Here is a 27,823-nt window from a genome sequence, read left to right as displayed (position 1 = left end):
TTCTTCGTCATAAAAGCAAACCATATTGTAGTTATTAAAATAAAAATACATTCCGTTCATATGAATGTGTTCTACCTTGCTCCTGAAACATAACTTGGAACTGAAGTCTCAATAATTTCAAGAGAATTTATTTCTGTGTAAAGCCACATGTTTGTCTGAAGGGTGTGTGTGCTTAAAATGTGCATTAGAAGAAGTCTGGGGCCAACATGCCTCTCTGTTCCATGTGTGTCTGACTCAACTCATCCCTAAAAAAATGGGAGTTTAGGGTTTGGGAGGAAGCTACTGTAACATGCACCCTTCCCCTTACCCCCTCATTCTCAGTACTAGCTATGTATAACTGCTACTAGACCTTGTTAAAGTAAGCCTAGCTATTCTAAATTGGCTTCCTCTGTCATCTATTTATTTCAGTAGAAAGGAAACATTGTTTTGTTAAGTAGCAAAAGTGTAAGGAGAGATTTGGCTATTACTGTTTCCGATACAAAATGTAAACATTGCTTGTTTTGTGTCTTATTGTATTCCAGACCAGTCTTTCCATATGGGGATGGGGAAGCCTTGGCGTCGTGCTTTTTCTAATAACATTTGGACCATTCGCTATATTTTACTTTGCATTTTATATTCTCTGCTTCGTGGGTGGGTAAGTATGCTATTTTGTGTGTGTTTGGTATATGTAAAGAAAGCATTGTACTTAAGAACGATGCAGTGTAATTAGAACTATTTTGATAAATATGTTCCCTTTAAGAAGGATCAAACAAAAAGAGATTATAGTCAGCAAGACAAGTTACTTAAATAGGTCCCCAGCTTCTTGATGTCTGCAAAGACGGAACATTAATAAAGAACCTTGTTATTATTATTCATCTGTTTGGCAGTATTATTCATCCTTTCTTCTTCTTTTCAAGATAATCAAGCTTATTTAAGTAAATTACTTCACTGTACCTGCACGTTTTTTGATAGCACATTGTTATACCCATTATGAGATAAAATTCAACCAGACCTTGACTGTGTGGAGGCCTCAATTGAAGAGTTCAGTCAAGGACAAATTAACTATTATGAAAATGTACAACCCATATTCACCCAAGACTTACTTAAGACAGGTTAAAGTGAAATCACTTTAAATGCATAAATAATTTCTCTGTTGTATTTTCATCTATTCCTATAAACCCATTTCTTTCTGTGAATGCTGCAGCTCAATTTAGGGCTTATCCACACTTCCATCCCTTCCAGGCTCAGTCTGCACTTAAAAGTTCTGTATCCAAGTGCCCTTTTTGTTGTTGCTGCTGCTCCAGAGCTTTGCCTGCAAAGTCCCATCTTTAAATTCAGTTGGAGCAAATGTCAATCTGCAGAAAACCCAAATTGATGTTTGCTGCAATTGAGCTCTAAAGAGCAGGTTTTCATAGGGAAAGCTCCAGGGGGGGACGAGGACTGCTTCAGAGCTTTTAAGCACAGAGGTGTGCCTGGAAAGAGAGGAGCAAAACGTAAGTATGAATAACTTACCATAAGTTAATACCATATTGTATTAACTTTTGCTGTGGATGAATTGGTAAATTCACAAGAATGAAGTTACTTCAAAGATGTTAAGCAGGATTTGTGTTCCAGAAAATAAGTTTGTTTAATACAAATGTTTTTGCAGTATTTAAACAACATTCATTTAGCACTGAGTGGGGGGAGGCTTGGGGAACAAGTTTTGGCTATTTTTTATTTAGAAAGTTAGTAGATTATCTCACTGTTTGAAACTTACAATATAGTCTCATTCTTCTAGGGGCTTTGTGGTAACACTCTTGTTTGGGAAAAACAACTCAGAGACGTACCTTGAACGGTGTGAACACTCCTATCTTCCTCCAACATCGTTTGGTATTACTAAGGTAAGCAAAATATACTGGCATTATTTTTCTCAATTTATTCTCCACAAATCAAACTTTACTGTGCTCATGCTATCTGCCACAACCAAAGAAAAGGTATTATAGGCAATTTAAAGAACAACCCCCCCCAAAACAACTTCTGCTGATGGTTGATATATCAATTTTGGTTATACTGAAAATGAAGTCATAAATAAAGTAAGAATTGTGAAGTACTTTATAAACAGAATAACATGATGATGTGTGTGAACTCCCAAATGACTTTTTTTCTCATGTGATTTCTCTCTGAAACTTCAACAAGATGATGCATGAAATGTGTGATAGCATTTCTGTCAGGGTGTATCAGGTTTGGGACTGTGGGGCATGTAGAGAGGAGTTTAGTGCTTTATTTCAATCTGGTCTAATCCAGATTGGAGAGCGGCACAGCTGCTATTTTTAAAGCAACGAACAAACCCAGATACATTAAATGCAACATTACATCTTGCATATCACTTAGTTTAGCTTTCTCTCTTTTTCTAATATTATATTTTATGTATATTTTCTGCAAATTAGCCCCAAAGTGGTTTTTGCTGGCTGTCCTGGCAGGATCACCATTCCAGACCTTTCCTCTTTTTTAAGTTGATACATCTGCTTCTTCAGCTGACTTAATTGGACTTTCATAGTCTTAGACTGAAAAGCGAAGTAAAGCTTTTGCTTGTAGTACATGCAAGAAGCTTGCCGCCTTTGGTTTAGATTCTAAGTTGCTAAGATAGACAAGGTATGAACAACGAAGCTCTCTTTAGTGGATTAACTAGAAGCTGTTGCCTAAAACTTAATCTTGAATGTCGGGTCCTCCTGCAGTTTGATTAAAATATGCTTAGATATACATCTGTTTTTGTGTCTGTCTGAATGTATTGATGAAAACTATACTACATTAATGCACTGTTTAACACTGGACCTGCTACAAGCTCTGTAATCTCAGTGGATTTTGATCATGGCTATCCTTAACAGCACTTCCATGTGGTTTTTAAATATGGTATCCTCACACAAAGGGTTGCTGATAGACAAAACAGAAGTACAAAATCCAGTAGGTGTGTCTTTGCTGAATCCTTTTTGCATTGTAAACCATAAGCATGTGTCAGAATTTAATTTTTTAATGAATTGACTTAAGTGTCCATTCTCTCCCAAAGTGCATAGAAGAAATGAAACAGGAAAGCAAGCCTATTAAGATTGATAGGAGGTTGACTGGCGCCTATATAATTGATGAACCTTTGCAACAAGTAAGTTTTGAAAAATAATTTAATTGTAAATCAGACTATAGCCATGATATTCTGTGACATTTGCTATAGTAAGATTTTTTTTGTGGGATGCTGAAATAGGAGAACTTTCAAGCTAGTATATATTGAGTACACATATGTTCTTATTCCTTGTCTCCTTGGGGCTGAAATAATGAGCATACTGGGCTGTATCACATTTATTTGAATATGGTATGTCTCTGACCATTTTACACTTCACATTATTTCTGGTGATAGATCAGGTAGAAATCATGTCCTAAATGTGGTTAGCGCCTTTTGAAGCGGCTTGGACTTTCTGGCTGTTATCCCAAGGAACGGAAGGACTTATTAGTGTTTTCACTGGATCACATCTGTCTCATATATTTATTGACCTATGTGTTGAAGTTGTAGATAGCCAATACAACACGTTTCCCCCATAAGTACATGAGTACAACCTGAAGGTGCCTAAAGCTATCATCTTCCTGAAGCTAAGGAGGTCTGTTTCTGGCTAGCCCCTGAATTGGTGTCTGCCAGATACCACATGGAGCCCAAGGTGGCATTCAAGATGGAAGAAAACTGGGTTTAAAATGTAAGAGAATAAACTGGCTAAATAATACCTTGTCCGGATTGTTTTTGCATTCCTTGTTGTGGGTCCACTTCAAAAGGTCTTACTAAATGAGCTGGTTTACATGTAATGCTAAACTATGGTCTGAAACAGTTGTTAGTTGCTAAACAAGCCAACTATAAAATATGTATGGTTTATAGTCAGTCATTCTACATGCTTAGATTATACTCTGAATTATCACCAGGTAGACTTTGGTTGTTCTGGTTGAAGTGGAGGGTAGGGGGAAGGGGCGGACGATGATTACTGTTTACTTATGGTCTTTGCCCCAGACATGGTTAATGTATGTAACCAGAAACAGATAGCACAGAACTAGCGCAGAACTGCAGAAGCATCAAGCAAGATCTAGAATTGAATTGTGGTTTCCTCAATTAAGGAATGTATATCACTACTCTTGCTTGCTCCCTGTTTTTTAGAACTTGAAAAATTAAAGTCTTTCTGACACTGTATTATATTTATTATATCTGACACTTACATTATATTTAATGTAAATTCATACTTTGAAAGGACATGTGCTGCACCCTTGAGGAAATGCACTTGTGGATGTAAAGGAGGACATAAATATTTAATAAATGGTTCCCCACCCCCTCCAAAAAGAGTCAAATGCTCTATGAATTTTGAGCAGAACTCTTTATCAGGGCTAAAATATATGTTAACCATTCCAATCAATTATAAAATGCAGTGATAGGAACAGGCATGAATTTTTAATTTGCACACTCCCTACTCTGCTTATCCCTTCTCCATTTATGAAGGGAGGGGATTAGAAGCTTCCATGCCTTTTTTTTTTTTTTTGCAGCAAACCACAGTTTGCTCTTTAATCCAAACTCAACAAACTATGGTTAAAGAAAACTAAGATCCCAGACCAAGCTGTAAACTATAATTTGCTGCAAACAGATATGGAGATTTCTAATCTCCTTTATTTCCACTTTAAGTAAGAGAAGGAAAGAGGACATGTACGCAAGGCTTGCCCTGGGTCATACTCAAAATGCAAAATAGTTTTGCTGGTTTTTCCAAAGCCTTTCAAAGCTTGCAAGCAGCATGATTACTGAGGGAAAAATACTTTTGTACTTTTTGTACTCATTAGCTAAGGGGAAACTTCTGTATAGTGTGTGTGTGTTGGGAGGGGGGGTAGTTTGTATGTTTTTGTAGGGGGGTGGTAAATTTCCCTTAGCACTAGGTGGATTTCATGACCTGGTGTCTTTGAGTCCTTGACATCATTCCTAGACAAATACTGAGATTAGTTTGGATATCTGGAGATTTAAAGCGTAATTTACTGTTTGCTGTTTTGTCTTAACATTTCAAGCTTTGATCCCCCCCCCCCGTATTATTCTCTACTGTTGCAAAACACATAAGGCGTTTAAGCTCTCATTAACAACAGCAAGCTTTCATATATTGTTGTTGTTAATGAGAACATAACCCCTTTATGTAAGTGCTTAATTCTAAGATTTGTGGAATTAAAATCAAAAGCAAAGTAAGCCTTGTAGTGCTATTTGTAAGATTTGGAAAACACTATTGATGGCAGTTTTACATCATAGGTACCTGTGGCCACAGTTCACTGTAGGTTTGAGGAAAGGAATTGCGAAGTTTGCCATGTTTAAAAATGCACTGACTGCTACTTTAGTCAGAAAAAGTTTTTCAGTATTCTAATGTAACAGAGATGTAGAATAAACTAGACATTTAGGGAGTGGACTTGTGAAATCATGCAACACATGTTCCTTCTCTCTCCTGCACAAACATTCCTTCTCCCTTGATGTACTCTACCAAGAGTCCCTGTATAAATGCAACTGTAACCAACCTGATTTTAAGTAAATCAAGATAAGGGCAAAAAAACCCTCACTCTGATAAGCCTAATTAAGTTCTGAGCCTTTATTTAAGCAAGTGGCTATGATCCAGATTACGAAAGGTAAAGTACTCTTGAGCCAATGTGTTCAGTGACCAGCAGCAGGAGAGCTTTTCAGTGTGCTTGTGATCATGAGCACACCCAGAATTGCGATTCATGTTAGTGTTCCGAATTTCTCACATTCTGAATGACAATTGTGTCGCACAATTATGGCTTCATTTGCATGTTATGATGAACCACAGTTGATAAGTTATTGTAATGACACCTAAGATGGGGCTTTTGGTTCTAACTGCTTGTTCATCGAGGGTTGTTTTGCTCCTAACACTCTTGGGTCAGCAACCCAAGAACAAACCTTGGCTACAGATTGAGGTTTGCTAGGAGCAAAGTAAACCATTCAGATATAATGCTAAGCAAAGGATCATAGTTCTTTTTCTCCAAATGCTAGCAGGAAGGAGGGGAACACACCACAAAGTTGTGTGAACTTTGGTTTACTGTGTTGTGTGAACCAGGCCAGCATCACAATTTTAGCCCTTATAAGCATTATTTGTTTAGCACAATTTTCAGATAATGTAGAAACAATTACACACATGAATGTTTTAATACTTTGTTTATCTAATTTTATACAATTTTAGGTTATCCAGTTTTCCTTGCGTGACTATGTCCAGTATTGGTATTACACACTAAGTGACGATGAATCTTTTCTTCTTGAAATCAGGCAAGCTCTCCAAAATGCACTAATTCAGTTTTCTTCTAGGTAAGAATTACTTTTGTTTTTCAAACAAATCACAAAAGCTTTCCCTAAAATTATCCCAGTAGCTTACAAAAGTAGATTAAAAATGGTTCATAATTCTTCCTTGCAATATATTAGTAAGTTGCATGCAATAAAAACAGATGGTATCACAAAAGGTTCCACACATATATCATGTTTTGTGAGTTTGTGTTACAGCTGCTTGCTTACAAGGACAACTTGGCTTTTTTAAAGAGGGGAATATTTCATAGGTTCCGACGTAGAATCATAGAATTGAGGAATAGGAGGGGAGCACAAAGGTTGTCTAGTCTCACCCTCTGCAGTGCAGGAATATTTTACCCAACATGGGGCTTGAACTCAAAACCCTGAGAGTTTCATGCTCTACCAACTGAGCTATCCCTGGATGTATACAAGTAATTGACATTTCATATGATGATCAACAACCTTTGGAAACTTGCCTATATCAAATGGTAGGAGAAACTTATTTTGTTGTTTCAGTTTACTGATAAAAGAAACCACTTTTTCATCTCATAATGAGAAAGTATTTAAGTGGCAATAAGGTGCTGTGTAACTTATGAAATTCAGCCAAATATTATCATCTTTTTACTGTGAAATATGACCCTTCATATCCTGGAAGTTGTTAACATTACTCACTTCTGCTCACTGAAATATAATAAGTGGTTTCACTGCTTGTTCTCACAAGCAGGAATAAGCTGGACATCTTTTTCCAGCTCATATTTTCAGCATTTATTAAAAATGTAAAGATAGGTTGGAGCCACAGTAGGTTAGTTGTACTTAGTTCTCATTGAAATAAATGTGAATCATTTGTCATGATTTAAATCCTTTTGGTTTCAGTAGGAGTGTAACTAGATTAATCTGCTTCTAACCCAATACCAAACTTCCTTGATCTCCCTTTAGGCATTAAATGCAAGTTTCTTTAGGTGGGAGTCTTTATTTAGATCCAGTACATCTTCAGATACTTTATTTCACATAACTGTACACATTTTATTGTGTTACACAAAACAGTTTTAACATAATAACCTTCTGTTGTTGAATGGTTAGATTGTTCACCAGGTGTTACTAATACTTACAGATCATTATGTCATACATTTGGGATTGGTTTTTGTTTTGTTTTGTCTCTCTGGAATAGGGATGGTTCAAGGAAAGAAAAATTGGGCCAGTTTGTCATGGTATAGGACAAAGTTCCATTCCATGCTGTTTCTGCATGGGTTTTCAAAGACAAAACTATATGTTTCCTTTAAAATACAGGAGTTTATGAAATAAGAATTTAGAAAAGAACATGAAGTGGTCCAAGGGCTGCATCTCTGTCATATTTCAATGTATTTAAAAAGTAATTCCAAATGCTTATGAGTTGCTTGATTATATGTGAGATTTCTGGCATCACATGCATTCAAATTATTACAGCAAGTCTTTCTGAGAGTGATAGGTCTGGATGACATGCTGTTGCCCTTAAAGGAATTTTAATGTACATTTTACATATTTATGAGTAATTGGACATCCCCTTAGTTTTAGGGGGAATTGAGTGTAAAATGCATGAAATGTATGCAAGGTTTCCTTGAGAGTAACATCACACCATCAAGACCCGGTGACGTTTGCTATTTTGATTTCTACACGTGATGGCTAGAGACCAGCACACTTTGTAGTGGCTGAAATAACTTATGAAAGAAACAGATAGGCAAAGTTCAAACCACTTTACATACAAATCTGTAAAAGAATGGGATTTCAGCAAAGCACAGTTTTGGAGCAAGCCCGTGCTCTGATCTCTGCATTGATCCTCCTGAACAATTCGATCAAAGGTGTCTACTTTAGGATCACAGCTTTCTAGATTTCTTCCTCCCTCATCCATGTGCTTGAGAGGTCTTGAACAGCATTTTTATGTAAGGTTGCCACCTACTGTTGTATTCTGCTATGTGCAACTTCAGTACTGGAAAAATAAAAAAATTCCTTCCAGTAGCACCTTAAAGACCAACTAAGTTAGTTCTTGGTATGAGCTTTCGTGTGCATGCACACTTCTTCAGATACACATGCACACGAAAGCTCATACCAAGAACTAACTTAGTTGGTCTTTAAGGTGCTACTGGAAGGAATTTTTTTATTTTGACTATGGCAGACCAACACGGCTACCTATCTACTTCAGTACTGGAAAGAATTGTTATTACTTGAATTCATTTTTTGTAACCAACAACATGCTAATATTACATGCTAATCATAATTCCTCTCTCCTAAAACAGTTCACTGTAAAACAAAACAAAACAGACAAAAAACCCTCTCCAAACAAACTTTAAGCTACTAGGGAGTAAAGACACTTTTGAGCACAATGTAGTTTACTGTTGAGAAAACATGTTTAGCATTGCATTGTCTGTCTGCTTTATAACGTTATGTCTATGTAGTATTTCTTTATTTTGAAAGGTCAAAAGAAGTAGATTGGCAGCCTTATTTTACCACCCGGCTCGTAGATGACTTTACCACTCATCTAAGAGTATTCAGAAAAGCTCAGCAAAGGATAACAGAGAAAGAGGATCAGATTAAGGGTAATGCCTACAACTTTCATATGTTGTTTTAAAATTTGTAATTAATTGAGTTGTGTAAAAGGTAGCCTACAGCTATTTCTCAATGCATTCACCTGTTGCTATCTTACGGATAAGAGTTTAGTGTGTGCATTATCTTCTTTTACAGTGGTTTTAATTGCCATAAGTGCCTTAGTTTGGCATTAAATACGTATCTACTAGTGAGAAATAAATATCAGGTTTAAACATTATGGGTTCCGTTGTTTGACAAGTGCAAGTTGTCTCCACTCATATTCCTCCTGATTTCCTATTCTCCTGCTCCCCAGGAAGGGTTTTTCAGGGAGGCAAAGGGAACAGGAAATTATCTTTGTGGGGGCACAGTATTGTATGCCAGCCCTCTTCTGTCTTGACAGAAGTCATTGGGCAAGATAGATGCTCCTCCGCAGTAGAAGCTTTCTTTTCTCTGTCTAGATAAATGTATCCTGACTGGTAGCTAACATAAGTCTGCTTGAAAAGGCAGATTAGGTGATTCACTGGTTTTGGATGCGATTGATTTGGTCTTCTGGTGATTTTCCCAACTGAAAGAACTAAGTACTTAAACTGGAAACTTAAGGTATCAGAAATACAAATTACAGTACAGCCTGTACTCTAATGGTTGACAGAGCAGTTGCTTCCTGTCACACAGACTTCCATTTTCAAGGAAAGCAGTTGTGATTATTCTTTGTGTATGCTACCAAACACAAGGACCAGAGTCCCTGCTGTGGCCATTTCCTGGCTTGGAACTCTTGACTTCTGTTTTGACTGTAGTGGAAGTGCACACAATGTAGTCACTGAACTGAGCTTTAAGATTTTCCTCATTGTGAAATACATATCCTGTCACACATGAGAAAAGAAAATTAAATTGCCAAGCAGAATTATATTTAAATAGTTAAGAAGTTTCTCATAGAGGTTCATTTGGAAAAAGAATCTCAGTGCAGCTGATGTGCTCAAATTTTCCAATTCTATTTAGATGGGGCAGAAGACCTTGTAAATACATTTTTTGAAGTTGAAGTTGAAACGGAAAAGAGAGTCTGTCGTGATCTCGTCTGCACATCTCCCAAAGATGAAGAAGGTTTTTTCCCTTGCTTTCTTCAGTTACGTTGTGACTAAATTAGAGCAGCAACCAGTCTCCTAGAAATAAACTGAGATTTCTAAGTGGATCATTGTTAATCCCTCATATTCAATTAAGTGTACTTCTGCTGCATAGTTTTGACATTGAATTTTGTTATTAATTAGTAGTAGGAATAATATATTTGTAACAGAAAAATAAGATGCTTTTCTATTAGTTTAGAAGTGAGACTTGTGGCTGTACATTATATAGTGCAACCTAATATTGTATTCCTAGAAAATTATTACCAAGAAGTGATTTTCTGGATTATTGCCATAGAAAATGTGGTGGTGGCATTTATTGTAGTATATAATGATTTCTATTATTGCTTAAAATATTTGAAAGGAATATGTTTAACACAATATTAGATTTTGTTATCCACTGTTTTCTTTTATATCTTGTACCTTTAGGATTCCTAAGGGATCTGTGTGAAGTTTTACTGTATTTATTGCTACCTCCTGGAGACTTCCAGAACAAGATCATGAGATATTTTGTCAGGGTAAATTTAGTTTCCTACCCTACTCCGGGAGTGTCCAATACTCCTTAGCCTAGGAACTGCATGGTGTTTATATAATCAGGCACCATAAGATTTTTATATCTAGATCTGTCTGGTAATTAAAGCTTTTGCAATTCTCTGTTTAATTTCAGTCAATCTCTTTTTAAGGTATAAATTACTTAGGTTGCTATCCTGTATCTACTTAAATCATTTCTGAGCCTCACTTCTGAGTAGGCCATATAGTGTTGCTCTGTGAAATATGAATGTGGAGTGTGAAACAACTAAAAATGAAATGGCGTGATTAAAAAGACCATTAAAAATGAAATGGCATGATTCAGTCCACCACTGGGTACCCAAGCAAGGAAGGTTCCCTCAACTAAAGCCCAGTTTCCTCCTTGCCACCACTACCACCAGACATGTATACTCACCACTTGTTCACTGACAGTGTGTTTGCTCATGTTCACTGACAGTGTGTTTGCTGTTAAGGGATGGCCAGCCTGTCATGTCCAAGAGGAGGCTAGATGAAGTTATTACTACTTATGTTGCCTTCCCATATGTATTCTAATACATATGGGAAGGGCATTTGGACATATGGGTGGAGCTGCTTCACTCATGGTGAGCTAGATCATGCCTGTTATACAAAGGGTGCATACAGTATCGTACCTTTCAGAGGAGCAGAAGAAAGAGGATATTTTAAGAGAGAAATAACTTCTAATTCCAAACAGTCAGTTAACTCTAAATATAGAAGAGTAAAAGAAGAAGAAAAGGCAAGCCTGAAAATAGTACTGAAAAGCTTTAACAGAATATTAATTTGCCCAGTAGACTGTGGAAACCTTCCTTGGGCACTGAATGAACCATCATAATTTAAACAATGTTTTTTAACAATGCAACATGTATATGGTATTCATAGTCATTAGTCATTAAACCTATGTTAAAAAGTAAGCAAATTAATAAAATTAATCCTTAATCTTAAAATTAATTACATGTGCATTCAGCAAACCACATAAGAACTGCTGTATGGTAATATTTTTAAATTACTATAATCATTGATCAAAATAAGTTCCATTGAATTAATGTTTCTTAACTTCTGAATAGCCATGTATAGAATTGCACCATTTTAATTTATTTACGTATATAGAGCAATTTACAATTATAACATTGGCTTTGCACTGGGTAACTATAGTCTTAATGAAAAACAAGTGCATAAGAAATGGCTGAGCTTAATTTGTTTTATGATTAGTACAGGTGAAGGGCTACCTTTACTAAGACACACACTATGTTTTATAGGTTTTAGAAATTTTAAAAATGGTCTGTCTGACTATAATACGTAATTTTATATAACATACAATATGACTATGAATAACTTTGCATTCTTTGAATTATGGTTTGTCATTTTGTTTCCCCTGAGGAAGGTTGCTGCTGAAATGCATTCAGCAATTTATTATTTTATTAGAGTTCCTTACACTTTTCAGTACTATTTTCAACCTTGCCTCTTTATTCTTTTCCCGCTCCCTTGTGTTTGAATACAGATCAGAAATTAATTCCATCTTTAACTTACATATTTAATTATGTTTTGACTTGAAGATGGAGCTGGAATTGTGGTGGCAAGCCTTTCAAGACGCCTAAGCCCTAGAGTTCTTGCTTGTCAGTCACATCATAAATTGGGGGAGGAAGGAATTTATATTGGTTGGTAGGTTGCACTGGAGAATCAGTCAGAAGGCTCTGCAAATATTGGTTTATTTGAGAACCTTTCTCCCCATGCTATAGAGGGAGGTTGCATCTTCTATTGTATCCCATTAAGTACAAAGCAGAACTTGCTAATAAGACTAGGATTCTCCAGCCCTGCAGAGTCGCCAACTATGACAATTAAACCCTTATCTCCTGTTTGAGCAGCTCAGCTGCTTCTTACTCCTGACAAGACATTTGTAAGATTACCTTGCTAAACGTGAGCCCTTTTGCGATTGCAATAAGGCAGAGAACAAGGCTGTGCCTGTTGCCCCGTCACCACCAGCAATGCTTCCCCTTCTCCCTTCCCTATCTATGTGTTGAGATGTCTGCAGTAGAAAAGCCTGCTGAACACATGTAGGCACTCCATGTGATCAGTGAGCATTCCAGATCATGATGAGCTTCTGCATGCCTTCAGCAGGATTCACCTTTCTTTACTAATATTTGGATAGTGGAGCGGGGGTGGGTGGGATGCTGCTGGGCTGATGGAGTCGGGGTGGAACTGACACAGCCCTATTCTCCCTCTCTCTCTCTCTCTCTCTCTCTCTCTCTCTGTGTGTGTGTGTGTCTTTCTTTCTCTCCCCGCCCTCTGCCCCCATTATTATGATTGAATGGAGTAAAAGGAGCTTGGCCTTACTGCCATTCTCTGAATCAAGGGAAGATGAGCCTGTTCTAGTTGGGTGCTTTTGTGTCAGTTTGAGTTTGGATATACCGTATTTTTTGCTCTATAAGACTCACATTTTCCCTCCTAAAAAGTAAGGGGAAATGTGTGTGCGTCTTATGGACCGAATGCAGGCTGCGCAGCTATCCCAGAAGCCAGAACAGCAAGAGAGAATGCTGCTTTCACTGCATAGCAATCCCTCTTGCTGTTCTGGCTTCTGAGATTCAGAATATTTTTTTTTCTTGTTTTCCTCCTCCAAAAACTAGGTGCGTCTTGTGGTCTGGTGCATCTTATAGAGCGAAAAATACAGTAAATACAGTAGAACCTCGGAAGCCAAACACCTTTGAACTCGAACATTTCGGCTCCCGAACGATTGAAAACCAGAAGTGATTGTTCCAGTTTTCAAACGATTTCTGGAAGCCGAACGTCCGGCGCAGCTTCCGATTGGCCACAGACACTCCTGAAGCCAATTGGAAGCCGCACCTTGGTTTTTGAATGAATTAAATTTGAAAACCAAGGTATGACAGTATAGGTTTACGAATCTGCCTCTTTGAAGCTGACAAGGCTTCAAAAAGTGGATTTCTGCAATATCTTTTTCTAGAAAAAGTTGATAGAGAATTTTATTTCTTGTTTAATTTTTTTTTTTATTTGGCTTGTTTTGCATTAGTTTTTGTTTTAGTTAAGGTCTGGCCAATTTATTGTTCCTTATTTTTCAGGAAATCCTTGCTCGAGGAATTCTTCTTCCATTAATAAATCAGCTCAGTGATCCTGATTATATTAATCAGTATTTCATATGGATGGTAAGCTTTTTACACTTGAACAGTATCTTTAGAATGTTTGTCTACGTGTATAGGGCTGGTTTACATGTCACTTCAAAGCACAGTTAAGCTAAACTAGGAATTAAAGCTGCATGCAAAGCTTGATGATGATACACCCACTTTGCTTCTCCTCCATTCCTGGCACACTGCAAGGAGCTAAGCAACAGTTGGGCTTAGTGCTTACATCCGACCCCCGGCTTGTAGTCTGTCCCACTCCAACCCCCCCCCCCCCAAACTTACAATTAGGGTTTGTTGTTAGTTTACATCACATGGTTTGTCTGGGGAAGACAAACCACGTGCCTAGGTTTGGACGTAACGCTAATCTCAACCATGACGTAGCTATTAGCAGGGTTGCAGCAGCTGCAATCTTTGCTCAATACAGCATCATACTGTGTGTTCACCTGTAAAACATAGTTACGCATAACTGGTTAAAACTGAGATGGGACCCAAGCCATTATGTTCTCACTTTTTAATATACTTAAATAACAACAGATATATTGTAGAAGTTGGCAGTGCAATCATTTAAAAAAAACACCCAGTGCTGTTAATCTCTTTCAAGGTAATACTTCCTAATTTTTTGAAGCAGCATTAGTAGGAGTGGAACATAGCTTGAAATTAGGAGAATTGTTCGATGTTAATAACAGGAGAGTGAAGATTGGGTTGAGAAGGTTATTGCTTAGAAGGTCCAATATGAAGATTTAACGAACACCCAGTTGAGGGGAACTTAAAAAGGAAGGTTGGACTGTAATGCATTGAACTATGTCTTGATATATCAGTCTAGCCTGCTTGAGAAACAGTAGATTAACATGTATTATCTTTTTCCATGTTTATTAGATTCGTGATTCAATTTGCAACTATGAGGCCTTTATGAACATTATTAAAGTAAGTGACAAAGTAGGGGAGTTGGAAGCAGTAAGGGATAAAGCAGCAGAAGAACTACAGTATCTTCGATCTTTAGATACAGGTGGAGATGGTTAGTATTTAAATTACATTTGAAAATTAAAGCATCAATAACATACTACTTGGTTTAAATATGTAAAGGACTGAGAATTCTTAGTTTGAGAGCTGATGCATGGAGGAAAAACCATATTTGCAAGTGTGTTTTCATAAAATGTAATCTCCCCCCCCCCTTTGAGTGGCTAGGCAAACACTGAGCTAAATAGGGTGACTTTTGATAACATTTGTTCTTTTAAGAGGTGTACTGGATTAGAAGGCACAGACAAGGAATGCAAAAGCACCTTTTTTTGTTTGATGTAATTCTTACCATGCTAGAAATGATGAGGACACTTTGGTAGCATTTATTTACCTAAAATCATTGCCTTGTTTTCTCTGCAACAACCTATGCAGTAGGCTACTTGTATTACCATAGGGTAACTAAGGTTGCTGGTGATCTGCAGAAAGCTATGCATTAAGTTCATAGATGAACAGGTTTTTGAACCTTACTCAGTTCCAAGACTCCACTTTTAAATGGACCACAGAAGATAGATAGTGGATTTCCTAATCAGAGGGATGGGATGGAATTTCAGAATAATGGTTTTCCAAGTCTGGAACTTTTGCCTATCTAGAAGCTATATCTATTCATTCTTGCCATTTGTGGCTCTCAATAATTCTGCACAGTAGAGCTACATTTCTAGTGCGAGACTGACAGATTGTCTCATTTAAAATTTGTTACTTAAGCAGTTCAGGAAAAAGGCTTGAGGAGGGGCTATTATGAATATACAAATGACCTTTGGTTTAAATTGGATTGTGCCTGGTTCAAGCACTTAATAAGTTTATCATTCTTGTGTAAAAGGTATTATTGCAGATTGGTTTTTAGTTCTTAGTGACTTAAAAGTTTAAACAGAAAATTTGCAAATCTCACCTATATACTTTTAGTATTTCAGAATAGTGGCCATTATTGGTAATGGCTCATATACTTTGTTTTCCAAAACTGTCACATATTTCTGCAATGTGTATTCTGTATATTTACTTATTTTGGCCAGCTTATTCTACTTCTACTTAGCATTGGACAGGGAAAGGGACTAGGCAAGGGACTAGCCCCCAAACCATGAATTAGAAATCCTGTTCATCCTAGACCTGGCTTGAGAGATTTCATAAGGCATAGACTGTAGGATGAAAGTGTATATTTGCATCTGTAAGCGCTATATGTAAAATAAAACCAGGATGAAGTAATTCTGTACCTCAGTAGAAAATATTGTGCAATCATGGTTGTCACAGCATCAGATGATTCATGCAACCTTGATTGTGGGGCTGAGTACCTGAGTCGAGATATAAGTGCATACAAAGTTACAGAGCTGCATTTGTATCCTAAACCCTGCATTTGAATCCTAATTTTAAAAACCAAACAAAGAGTTTTTAATGTTCATTTAATTTTTGTGTCATTTGTTTTAAAATGTTTATGATATCACTTTCTAAAAATATTTATAAAAGCTGGCAAACGGAATCCAAAGGCAAGAGTGGCTTGATGTTATATCTCTCACTTTGCATTGTTAGTATTTATTTAAGTTAGTGAAACCAAGGACAATTTCCTTGACTTTAAAAATAATAATCAATATATTCCTCCGTTTGTGAAATCACTGCTTCATTGTCTCTTGGTCATCTTTTTTCTGTACAGACAGCTTTAAGCAATACTTATATTGTAATACTCCAAATACTTCCCATCTTTTTGAGTCTTACTTCTTAGTGTGTTTGTTTTCAGATATCAACACTATAAAAAATCAGATAAATAGCTTATTGTTTGTGAAGAAAGTATGTGATTCAAGAATACTGAGGCTGCAGTCAGGAAAAGTAAGTGTTGTTTTCTCTGCTAGAATGTGTTAAAATCAACCCAAGTATATATGTATAATCTATAACAGGGATGTCCAACAGGTTGATCGGGATCGACTGGTTGATCCCTAGTAGGTTTTCATAGGTCGCGGTCGATCTTTGGCTCCTTCCTCTGGCCCCGCCCCCTTGCCCCATCCTCTAGGTTGCTAAAACAGAAGACAGAGTTTTCTTAGCAAGGCTGTCTCATTAGTGATCTCTCGATGAGCACTTCTTTTCATATTTTTGACCTGAACACCCCCCCCCCAAAAGGGGCAGATCACTACCAGATTTTAAGTGTGCAAGTAGATTGCAGTCTCTTGGACGTTGGATGTCCATGATCTATAACATCACTGGTCCCCTCTCCTGGTCCCCTGCCTCTGCCCACACTGACATGGTGGGAGTTCCATTCATGTGATGCTCTTGCCAGAGGAAGAGAGCAGAGGCGATGGTTGCTGATGCCGTCTGTGGTCCCTTCCAGCCCCTCCCCCCCCGAAGCCTAGTTAGTATCAAAGCCCATTATATACCAGCTTGGTATTGGAAGCACTGCTGAACTGTTACTGACAGTTTCATAGGTATCATCATGTTTGAATGACTTCCTCAGCCCAGTGAATCTATTCCTAATGCCTTTGACAAAGCATAGAATGTTGAAGTGTATAGTAGAATGTTGCACAGTCCCTGCATTGTTTCCCAGTTGTGCTTAGCTTGGGTGAAGGGAAACCTATGGCCCTCAAAATGTTGTTTGACTCCAGCTCCCATCAGCCCCAGGCAGTATGGCCAGTGACCAGGGATAATGGAAGTTGGATTGCAACAAAATGTGGAGCACTGCAGGTTCCCCACCCCAATTAGCTGAAGGACCTCGTGGGCAGCAGACTTTCCATATTACTGGAAATGTTGCTATGGCAAAAGAGAGAGTTTTTTCTTGGGAAGAAAACATGCATGATGCTACTAAAATGGTTTTACGTTGTGATTGTATATTGATTTTAATCTAGGAACCTATTAACATGATGTGGTCTTTATACAGGAAATAGATACTGTGAAACTGGCTGCAAACTTCGGAAAACTTTGCACAGTCCCTCTGGACACCATTCTTATTAACAATGTTGCACTACAATTTTTTATGGGTAAGAGAACAGTAGTTGTGTGTTTTTAAAACTATGAAATGCCATCATAGCCTGCAGTAGGCACAAATGAATTATAAAGAGAGGAGAAATTAATTTTTGGCCATATCCACTTCAGTACCAAAGCTTGCTGTCCATACTATCTAACACAAATGAGCAGAACCTTCTTTTTCTTTTTTTAATGTGAATGGCTCACTTAATTCCAAGGCTAAGGAGCTGCAATGTATTGTCAACTCTGCCATTTTTAAAGTAGCATGATTCCTTCCAGAGCAGCAAGAAAGCAGTGCATAGGACTTAGGGAGCAGCATGTAAACACCAGAGTTCAGAGCAATTTATTAGTAAATATGCTGAGCATATAATTTTGATTATAATTATTCTCATCCAAAATCAGCATCACTTTGCTAATTTAATTTTTTTATCTACCGTAGTTCTTCAGGGCAAATTATTTGGGTAGGATATTTGTATCCTAATAGATGTGACTGAATTATTATTTGTAGATTACATGCAGCAGATGGGCGGCCAAGCACATCTCTTTTTCTGGATGACCGTAGAAGGATACAGGGTTACAGCACAGCAGCAGCTGGAAGTGCTATTGAGTCTTCAGAAAGATGGAAGGCATCAGACTACAGAAACCAAAGGCCTATTAAAGTCAGCTGCAGTTGGAATTTATGATCAATACTTGTCAGAGAAGGTAAAAATGGGTTTTAAAGGGAAATTAATCTATATGATAGCTGTATTCTAAAAGTTGCATAGGCACCTTAAGATCAAGCTGCTGAACCTCAGTCCAATATTTGAAGATGCAGAGGCTCTGATGAACTTAATAAAATTGAACTACAGAGGATCCGTCTTTACTTTTTACACAGAATAATGTCCTTCATTTTTATTCTTTATGTTTGGCTTTGAGCAAGTCAATTTGAATTTGGGGATTCAGACCGAATGTGACAAAGTCTTTAGTTGTTTGGTTTCTTTTTTTATTTCTCTTGTCTCTACAAGACTAACACACATGCATTTTAGATACATTTTAAGAAATATATTTTCTTCAGATACATTTTAAGAAGCACATTACATTAAATGCCATCTATAGGCACCATCCCCTACTCTTCCTTGCTTCACTCTTGCCATGAGCAGAGGTGGAAACGGTAGGTCCTGACTAGCATTTCTAGAATCTATTTATAACTCAATATCTTTCTCCCTTGACTAGTGATCTTGGTTTGATGAAAATAATTGTTGCAGTCTTTACTTGTTAGGTGTCTACCTTTATTTTTTCTCTCTGCAATAATAATTTGAGTTTTATTTTTTTACAAATTAAAATAAGGTCAAGTGGTGCACAAATTTATTGAGTTCTCTATGGCAGGCATCACCAAGAGTCAATATTGATGATACCTTGGTTGCAAAACTGGCAGAGAAACTGAATAATGAGGATCCGACTCCTGAAATATTTGATGAGATTCAGAGAAAGGTATAGTATGCTAATTCTCCTTTTCATATGTATTGGTGGAAGTTGGTTGCTAATAACTGATTTTGTTGATTTTCAATGAAAATTCAAAGTTATCCCAGAAATATTGCAGCATTTCCATTACATGCAACTCATAGCTTGCTTTCTGTCTGCTTGTGGCAGATGTAAAAGTACCAAACTTCTTAAAAACGGAGTGCTCCCACATATGAATTCTCTCTCGCTTCCTTTTTTTCAGAGTTAACTAGGGTGCCATGTTGAGTTTGCTCTGAATTTGATCATAACTGGACTAAGCTTTAATTGGGACGTGTCCAGCTTCTCAGTTCCAAAATGCACATGCTAATTCTCCTTTTCATATGTATTGGTGGAAGTTGGTTGCTAATAACTGATTTTGTTGATTTTCAATGAAAATTCAAAGTTATCCCAGAAATATTGCAGCATTTCCATTACATGCAACTCATAGCTTGCTTTCTGTCTGCTTGTGGCAGATGTAAAAGTACCAAACTTCTTAAAAACGGAGTGCTCCCACATATGAATTCTCTCTCGCTTCCTTTTTTTCAGAGTTAACTAGGGTGCCATGTTGAGTTTGCTCTGAATTTGATCATAACTGGACTAAGCTTTAATTGGGACGTGTCCAGCTTCTCAGTTCCAAAATGCACAGCAACAAATTCATCAGCAGCTCAGCAAAATTGTTCTGGGGGCAATTTTGCGTGAATAACACTGCTTTATTAACAGCATGGCAGAGAAATTGGTTGGTTGGTTTAAATATTGACCCAGTTTTTAGATCAGAGCTTTCCAAACTGTGTCATGACACGTTGGTGTGTTGCACAAGCACTCCCCACGCTCCTCCCGGGGCTGGTTTAACCTCTGGTTTGCTAGTAAACCTTAATTACTGTGTCGCAAAATGATGCATGTCTAAAAAGTATGTCACCAACATGAAAAGTTTGGAAAGCTCTTCTTTAGACCTTCATTACTTAACTGCTTTAGACCTTCATTAGTTAATTAACTATGGTTTGGACCGGGGTGAGCAACCTCAGGACAATGGGCCACAAGTGGCCCACCGTGGTCATTTAACCAGCCCCCGAGCCACTCCCGAACTGAACTGTCCGCTCAGTGTGTCCCTGCGTGCTGTGCTAAACCGGTGCAGCGCAGCGCAGGAACTCGCTTCTGCGGTGCCAGAAATTGTGTCTACACATGTGCAGACGCCGAAAACCGCATCTGCGCAGACACAGATGCTGGAAATCACGGGCACGCGTGCAATCCGGCCCGCTGCTGGAGTGAACCGGCCCAGGTGAGGTAAACCTTGCCGGCCCCTGGTGGACGAAAGGGGAAATGGATTCACTACAAATTGGAAGCAGAAGCTTTACAGTGCTTATGAAGGAGAAAGGGAAGGGGAGGTGGGAAGTTTGTGAGCCGAAGGCACCTAAAGACGAGCTGTGTCTTTGAGATACTCAGGTTTATAATTGGGAAAGCAATGTTATTCAACCAGGTAAGGCCTGCCATTCTTCCTTGGGTGCTGTGCCACAATTTAGGAGACCTTTGAAAGTCTAATCTGTGTGATTCCATAATTGCGAGTAATACTGAACTTTCCATTCCATAAGGTATATGATATGATGCTCCGGGATGAACGCTTCTATCCTTCATTCAGACTGCATGTCCTCTACGTCCGAATGCTTGCGGAGCTAGATATGCTAAAGGACCCTAGCTTCAGAGGATCAGATGATGGTGAAGGGGGTAAGTTTATGTTGTGAACTACCCTGTGATCTTTGGATGAAGGGCTATATACAGATTTAATAAATAAAATAAAAATAAAGTTTATTCCAGATTTTAATTGTTATGTTTTATGCTTATTTGTGATATCACTGCAGCATCAGATTTACTGTGTGATGTTTTTAAAATCTGTTTAAATGTTTGCCCCGTCTCATCCTGTATGCCCAGTAACAATTTAAGAACCAAGATATATGCAAGTCCAGTAAAATGAGACCAAAGTACATTAAATCCCAACCTGATTACTCAGTTCCAGTTTCCAAAAGGGAGCCCACATTGTGTGTGTTTGTGTGTGTGTGTGTGTGTGTGTGTGTGTGTGTGTTTAAGATGACAGGCACTGATATGCCTTAGCAGAAGGAAATTTCACTGTTGGGTTAATTGTGCGCCATACCCATAGGACTTTAAAAACGTGCAGTCATTCTGCATTGAGCTTGCATCGTGCATGAATAGAGACCAGTTTCCTTTGGATAAACTATACACTTTATGGTATGGAAGAGAAATATATAAACATCACAAAATATAACTATGATCTCTATCCAATCTCTTTCATCCTGGTAATTATGACATGTTACAAGCAGCCCCTTAGTAAACTGAATATGAAACTTTTTTGCAAACTTTTCAAGTCTATAGCTTGCTCAATAAAAGAGCACTCAAGTGTCATTCTACAATTTCTTCCCCCCATGTTTTGTCATATTAAGTTCTGCTGTATGAACATGTATTGTATTGTTGTGGCCCATCCCAGATAAGGAAGAGACACATCTGATAGTTAACTCTATTGGCAAGAGAAGCATTTCCAGCAGGTTCCACAGTGCTCTGATGATCACATGCTTATAGCCTCTAGGCAGCTGTCTATAGGTCTAGAACCTGCAGAACAGTTGCAATAGCTATGGGGCTCCTTCCCTCCTCCAGTTTATATGCCTTCCTCTGATGTGTTGTGTACCTGCAACCTGAGACTTCTCCTGCATGGAAGTCATTAAATTTTTACCATAACCACTCCTGATTTTATTAATGTGTCAAATAGGGTAAAATTATATGATAGTAGTAGACAAATAATAAGTGTGCTTTGCTACCACCTAGTGGTATAGATTAGTAATACCTTTAAGTTTTAACATTAGGGCCACACTTTCATGCCTGCTAATAGTTTACCATGTTTGTTCTAATCTAATTAGGAATATTGTGATGCATGCAACTTTCAAATTAGCCTAAAATTCATCATTAAGTTAAACTATGTGGATATCAGTAATGTTTTGTAATTAGATCTTCATTTACACTTTATTTCTGAAAGAAATCCTGATAGGTAATACTTCACATGTTAACTTGCTTAAACATTTATGTTTTGACGTACAGTTCTGTCTCTTATTTTGACAGAATCATTCAATGGTTCTCCTACTGGCAGCATTAATTTGGTAAGTGTTTTTTTTCAAGTGTGTAATGTTGGCGACAGTGGCAGGGTAGGGTAGGGGGAACAGGACTCTTTCCTTGTGCTATCTTCCAAATAACTATCACCAGCAGCTCTTTATCTGACAGGGGAAAACACACAGGTGCTTTCAGTCATTCAGTAACAAAAAGTAGTGAGGATATCAATAAGAGAAAGATCATTGCTATGACAACTGTATCCTATGGCATCTCCTTTTCTGACCCTGTTCCTGACACTTAACAGAAATTAGTTGAAGCTTTTCTACAACTTTTACCCTGGCCAGGAAAATTTCACCCACCTAAATTTATGTTTGGCTTCTGCCAAAGATAAGGATAGTTGCAGGAAAAAGTAGCAACATTTTTTGGTAGCATTTTCTATTGTCATTTCAAACTACAGACACGCTCCCACATCCCACACATACGTGACCATGTTTACGCAGGCCACTGCAAAATAAATAAGTAAATAAACAGGCCTTCTCTTGCTCAGGACTGCTGCCATTGATCGACCAGAAGCAGAGCAGGAGGCACCTTCTCCCTACCTCTGCTGCACATCCTGGCACCAGTTCTGCTTGGCACCCTTCTCAGTCCTCAGCCTCCACGGCCGTCCGTTGCTACCACACATACTGGCTCACACAGAGGCAGGCAGGCAAACTTGCAGGCTCAGGACATGCTGGGCAGTGGCCCCGGGTGAATCTGCCTCTCTCCCCCCTCCCTCTCCCTCATCCTCTCACTCTCATCCCCATTCACTCTCCCTATTAAAGTGGGGTGCTCCCCACTTTATGTGATTGCACCTATGCCCACGGGGACCTGGAATGTAATCCCCGTATAAGTGGGGGACACCTGTAATTGTTTAATTTGGGAGATTATGTAACTAAAGCTTTACTTAATTAATGAGAAGCAAATTTAATTGATGCTGGTGGGACTTAATGCTGGTGGGGGTTTTTAATTTTTATTTCTAGTGATCTATTTTGAAGCTAGTTTATTAACATATCAAGGAGAGGGATATGGTAACCTTTCTTTCAGGCAAGCTAGTTTACTGCCTAGAGGACATTCTGTTTTTACTTAGAAAGCATCCAGAAATAAGGTTTCCCCTCTACAATCTCAAGTGATAGCATTCCAAATGAAGACCTCATTCTCAGTATTGTGTAGATACAATTTAGATACCAACCTTAAGAAGGAATTGTTCAAGGATAGGTATATTGGCTACTTGTAGCTGTGATACCTAAGTGGAACCTCCGTATCCAGGGAAAATATACATCTGAATACTGGGTGCCAAGGAGTTTGACTTCTATTTTTGATCTTTGCTTGCAAAGTTGTAGAGGCATCCACTGTAGGCTTTCAGAAATAAAATGCTGCACAATATTGGCTCCTGGTCTGTCAAAGCAGTTTGTCATTCTTGCTAAAATTGTGACTCTGGCTATTCTTCTTCTAGTCATTGGATGATCTTTCAAATGTGCCTGCCGATGAGTCAATACAATTGCATGCATATATTTCAGATACCGGTGAGTTCAGTAGTGATGCTTTCTCTTTCAATATTTGGTCATACTATCATGGCTGTTGTGTTCCTTTTCTTCATAAACCTTGATTAACTCTGCCGTCATGTACCTCTTTTAAACCAGCTACTTTCCATCATAACCTTTTTGTCCTCATGATCTCTGCTTGCTTGGTGTGGTTATTGGTATTCATAAACCCCAAGAACAAAGAACTGCTTAAGGCTCATGAAGGGGCTTGATGTAGCCCCATAGATTTTAAAAGCTTATTTTTTCTTGAACATCTGCCACACCACTCATTCAAACCTTTTGAAACTTTCCTTAGTTTCAAAGCAGTTTTCCAGGCAAGCCTATAGGCTTCTTGGGGGTTATGGAATTATTTGGAGTTCCTTGGCTCCTAAGCCATTCTAATTTTGGATTTCCCCCCTGTATTATTAAAATGTCATTTAGTTGTGTTGAAATTCCATGAATGCCTTAGACTATTCAATATAAGACTGAGTTTGTTTCATTTTCATTTAATGTACAATAATGTCATCATTAAATTGTATGTATTGCACCATAATTTTATTTGTTCACATCTAACATTCACCTATTTACATTAAGCAAACATTTGTATTATTATAGCATACTTAGATATTTTTCTTCAACAATAAAGAGTTCCTCAGATCTATCTGATGGGGGGAAAGCTTTTTTCATTCCAGGCATGAATACTAGCAGCCAATTTTTCAGTTGTTATTTGAAACTCTTTTTAAAGTGTTGAATCTATGGGTGGTATTCCAGTAACAAGGATGTCCACTTACACAGTAGGACTCCTGCCCCCCATCCCTAGATCTGCTCCAGAAGTTTGGAGGAACCTCTCAAACAGATTTAGGGGTGCATGGAAGGACAAATTTCACAAGCAGAAATTATTGATGGAATGATTGCCTTAGCAGTAAGTTGGATTCCAATATAAAAAGAGCTGGAAATGAAAATATGCCTAAAATTGAAACTGAAACATGCCTGTAAGTTAAATGGCCTGATATTACGTGGGGGTTCCCTTCCTGGCTGCTGAGAGTGGGGGTTCTCCTGTTCTGCCCCCTTTTTGGCACTGAAAAGTGAGTGTGTCAGCAGGGGTATTCGTGCTGGTCATACACAAGTGGGAAAATGCATATAATTGCTTAATAATAATAATAATTTATTTATACCCCGCCCATCTGGCTGAGTTTCCCCAGCCACTCTGGGCAGCTCCCAATCGAGTGTTAAAAACAATACAGCATTAAATATTAAAAACTTCCCTAAACAGGGCTGCCTTCAGATGTCTTTTAAAAATAAGATAGCATCTATCACTACACTTCATATTCTGTTATTGGTAATAACCACTGAATATGACAGCTTTACAGAGACAACCAACTTCTGTGATCCTGGGAGTCAGGAATTCTTCATTTGGTGTGTGTTCTCCTCGCCCCCAAAAAGTTTATTTTCTATATATGACAGTTGTTGCTCCCTAGCTTTCAAATCTCATATATTTACCACATACAGCTTCAGTTAGTTTGACATATCCAGTTCCTAAGTAGCTACAGATAGAACCTAAACCAACAATGGAATAGTGGGATCAACCCCTTGTTGTTGGTACCCCTTTTCAAGTACCTGCCCAGGTACATCATAGGAGTCAGAAGACACAAATGACCTGAGACTTGTATGCAGCTGCATCATATACTGTCAGTCTGGTATACAGCATTTGGTTGTACAAATAGAGCCCTTCCACCTCCTTCCCAAAGCTGGGAAGGTGCTAATTAGACTTTGTGAAGGAGAATGGAGGACTTTAGGACCCTGTCAGAGCCACCATGCCTCCTTCCCATAGCTCAGCACCTAGCTCACCCAACTTTGGGAAGGCAGCACAAGGGTTGAAAGGGGTGTCAAATGTTGTCAAGGGCTGCCCCAAAAGGCCTTGAAGGCTGCATGCAGTCCCCAGGTTTCCGGTTGGACTGCCCTGATCTAGACAAGAACATTTTGCTGAAGTATCGCTTGATTATAGGATGCTATGATTTCATACACAGAGCAAGGCAGTTTGTTTTCTTCCTCAGTTTGCATGCCCATTTTGTCTCCACTTCCTTGTCATTTCCAACATCTCTTCATTTCATGTCTCTTCTGCCCTTTCGCCTTCCTCTTTTGTGTTCCTTTCTTCTTCCTTCGTTTTTTTGTTTTAAATTGCTAGTTTATGCTGATTATGACCCATATACTGTGGCAGGAGTTTGCAATGACCACGGCAAGACATACGCGCTATATGCTATCAGTGTTCGTCGTCGAACCCCAAATGGTGACGAAGTATGGAAAACATATCGTCGCTACAGTGACTTCCACGACTTCCACATGAGGATTACTGAGCAGGTAATATTTGCAGTTAAAATGTGTTTGTGGAAAGAGCAGGTGGCTTCCTCAATTAATTTAAATTAGTGATGAAAGAGGTTCAGTGAGCTTAGCTGGTCTGTGCTTCTGATAATCTACTGGAGTTGGGATAAACTAGCTAAGTCCAAACTTAGGAGAAGTTATGGTTTGGCTTGTAGTGACCTCAGAATAAAGTAAGTTAATATCCCAAACAATCCTGTTCCAAACTTCAGCTGCATTGCTAATTTAAATGAGCTTTTAGTTCAATGGTAATTTATGTTTTCGTCTCAGATTCTGTCCCTAGTAATTCCAGGTATGGGTGGGAAAGACCCCCATCTGAAATCCTTTAGAGCAGGCATGGCCAAACTTGGCCCTCCAGCTGTTTTGGGACTACAGTTCCCATCATCCCTGACCACTGGTCCTGTTAGCTACGGATTATGGAGTTGTAGTCCCAAAACAGCTGGAGGGCCAAGTTTGGCCATGCCTGCTTTAAAGCTGTTGCCAGTTAAGATTCATGCTGCCCTCCAAAGGTTTTGAACTACAACTCCTATCACCCTCAGTCAGCATGGCCAGTAGTCAAAGATGATATAGTACAGACATTTGGAGGGCATCACATTGGCTACCCTTGATCCAAATGGACCAATGGTTTGACTTGGTATCAGGCAGCTTCCTAGGTTCTCATACTACTACAGAATTGATATTTAGGATCACATTACTGTGCAAAGAAGTATCTTGTATGCTCACACACATATGGAAAAAGAATGTGTCAGGGAGAAACCTAAGCTAAATCTATCCTTGACATTTTCATTTCCTGTATGTAAAGGGTATCTTGTGTACACAGATAAATGGATAAGACTAATGGTCCTTTATTCTGCATGGTTGAGCATTCAGTTGCATGAACCCACATTGTTAGCCCGAAGTGGTACAGTCTAAAACAAGTTGTTCACTTGTCCAGTTAATGTTAAACATTCATAGCATTGGTGCAGATATAACATTCCAGATGTTTCCCATCACAGTTAGTTCTGGGGGTGAGTGAGGGAGCTTCCTCCTGATTTCTTAAACAAAGTAAATAGATTGGAAGTGTTGCATGTGAAATGGACCCGAAATGTATTTATGAAATGAATGCATAGTAATTCAGTTTGGATATAGAGGTTAGATATATATTTAAAATAAAAAATTATGGGTTCTTTTCTAGTTTGAAAATCTAGGAAGTATGTTAAAGCTTCCTGGTAAAAAAACATTCAACAACATGGACAGAGACTTCTTAGAAAAAAGGAAGAATGATTTAAATGCATATTTGCAGGTATGTTTTTATATTCAAATTTTTCATTATGTGTGCCCTATAATTTTTTCCCTAATTTGATCTCTTGAAAATTTGCAGCAAAGTTCAGGGCTACCTTCAGATGTTTTCTAAAAGTCAGGTGGTTGTTTATTTCCTTGACATCTGACAGGAGGGCGTTCCACAGGGTGGGCCCCACTACCAAGAAGGCCCTCTGCCTGGTTCCCTGTAACTTCACTTCTCACAGTGAAGAAACCGCCAGAAGGCCCTCGGAGCTGGACCTCAGTGTCTGGGCTGAACGATAACTTGATATGTTACAATTGAAAGTGTTTTCAGGCATAGTAGTTCTTTTTGATGGTATGAAACATGTCATAATCTTCTACTGGCGTCATGGTGTCACTGGATTGGGCTCTGAATCCACCGTGATCACGAGGCAAGAG

The 27,823-nt window shown here is 38.4% G+C and overlaps 1 protein-coding gene across 7 annotated transcripts in view; it reads left to right on the top strand.

Annotated features, from left to right (window-relative positions):
• The window catches only part of SNX13 (sorting nexin 13), a 66,523-nt gene that overhangs the window by 23,727 nt on the left and 14,973 nt on the right, over positions 1–27,823 (top strand). For 4 of the 7 annotated variants that reach the window (XM_083467902.1, XM_083467900.1, XM_083467904.1 and 1 more), the window contains exons 2-19: positions 522–634; positions 1,757–1,859; positions 3,023–3,112; positions 6,201–6,322; positions 8,747–8,868; positions 9,854–9,955; positions 10,402–10,490; positions 13,590–13,673; positions 14,526–14,664; positions 16,390–16,478; positions 17,518–17,617; positions 18,112–18,305; positions 18,969–19,073; positions 20,669–20,801; positions 22,203–22,240; positions 23,683–23,752; positions 25,968–26,107; positions 27,300–27,407. In XM_083467902.1, coding sequence (XP_083324028.1) covers positions 522–634; positions 1,757–1,859; positions 3,023–3,112; positions 6,201–6,322; positions 8,747–8,868; positions 9,854–9,955; positions 10,402–10,490; positions 13,590–13,673; positions 14,526–14,664; positions 16,390–16,478; positions 17,518–17,617; positions 18,112–18,305; positions 18,969–19,073; positions 20,669–20,801; positions 22,203–22,240; positions 23,683–23,752; positions 25,968–26,107; positions 27,300–27,407 — 1,941 coding nt within the window. Of the gene's footprint in view, positions 1–521; positions 635–1,756; positions 1,860–3,022; positions 3,113–6,200; positions 6,323–8,746; positions 8,869–9,853; positions 9,956–10,401; positions 10,491–13,589; positions 13,674–14,525; positions 14,665–16,389; positions 16,479–17,517; positions 17,618–18,111; positions 18,306–18,968; positions 19,074–20,668; positions 20,802–22,202; positions 22,241–23,682; positions 23,753–25,934; positions 26,108–27,299; positions 27,408–27,823 lie in introns of all 7 variants that reach the window. The other 3 variants (XM_083467901.1, XM_083467903.1, XM_083467899.1) reach the window with 1 other exon arrangement.

Source organism: Podarcis liolepis (assembly GCF_965112155.1).
Source record: "Podarcis liolepis genome assembly, chromosome: 12".
Lineage (NCBI taxonomy): Eukaryota > Metazoa > Chordata > Lepidosauria > Squamata > Lacertidae > Podarcis > Podarcis liolepis.
Note: the sequence above shows the minus strand (reverse complement) of the source record. Positions and strands in the feature narration are given on the sequence as shown.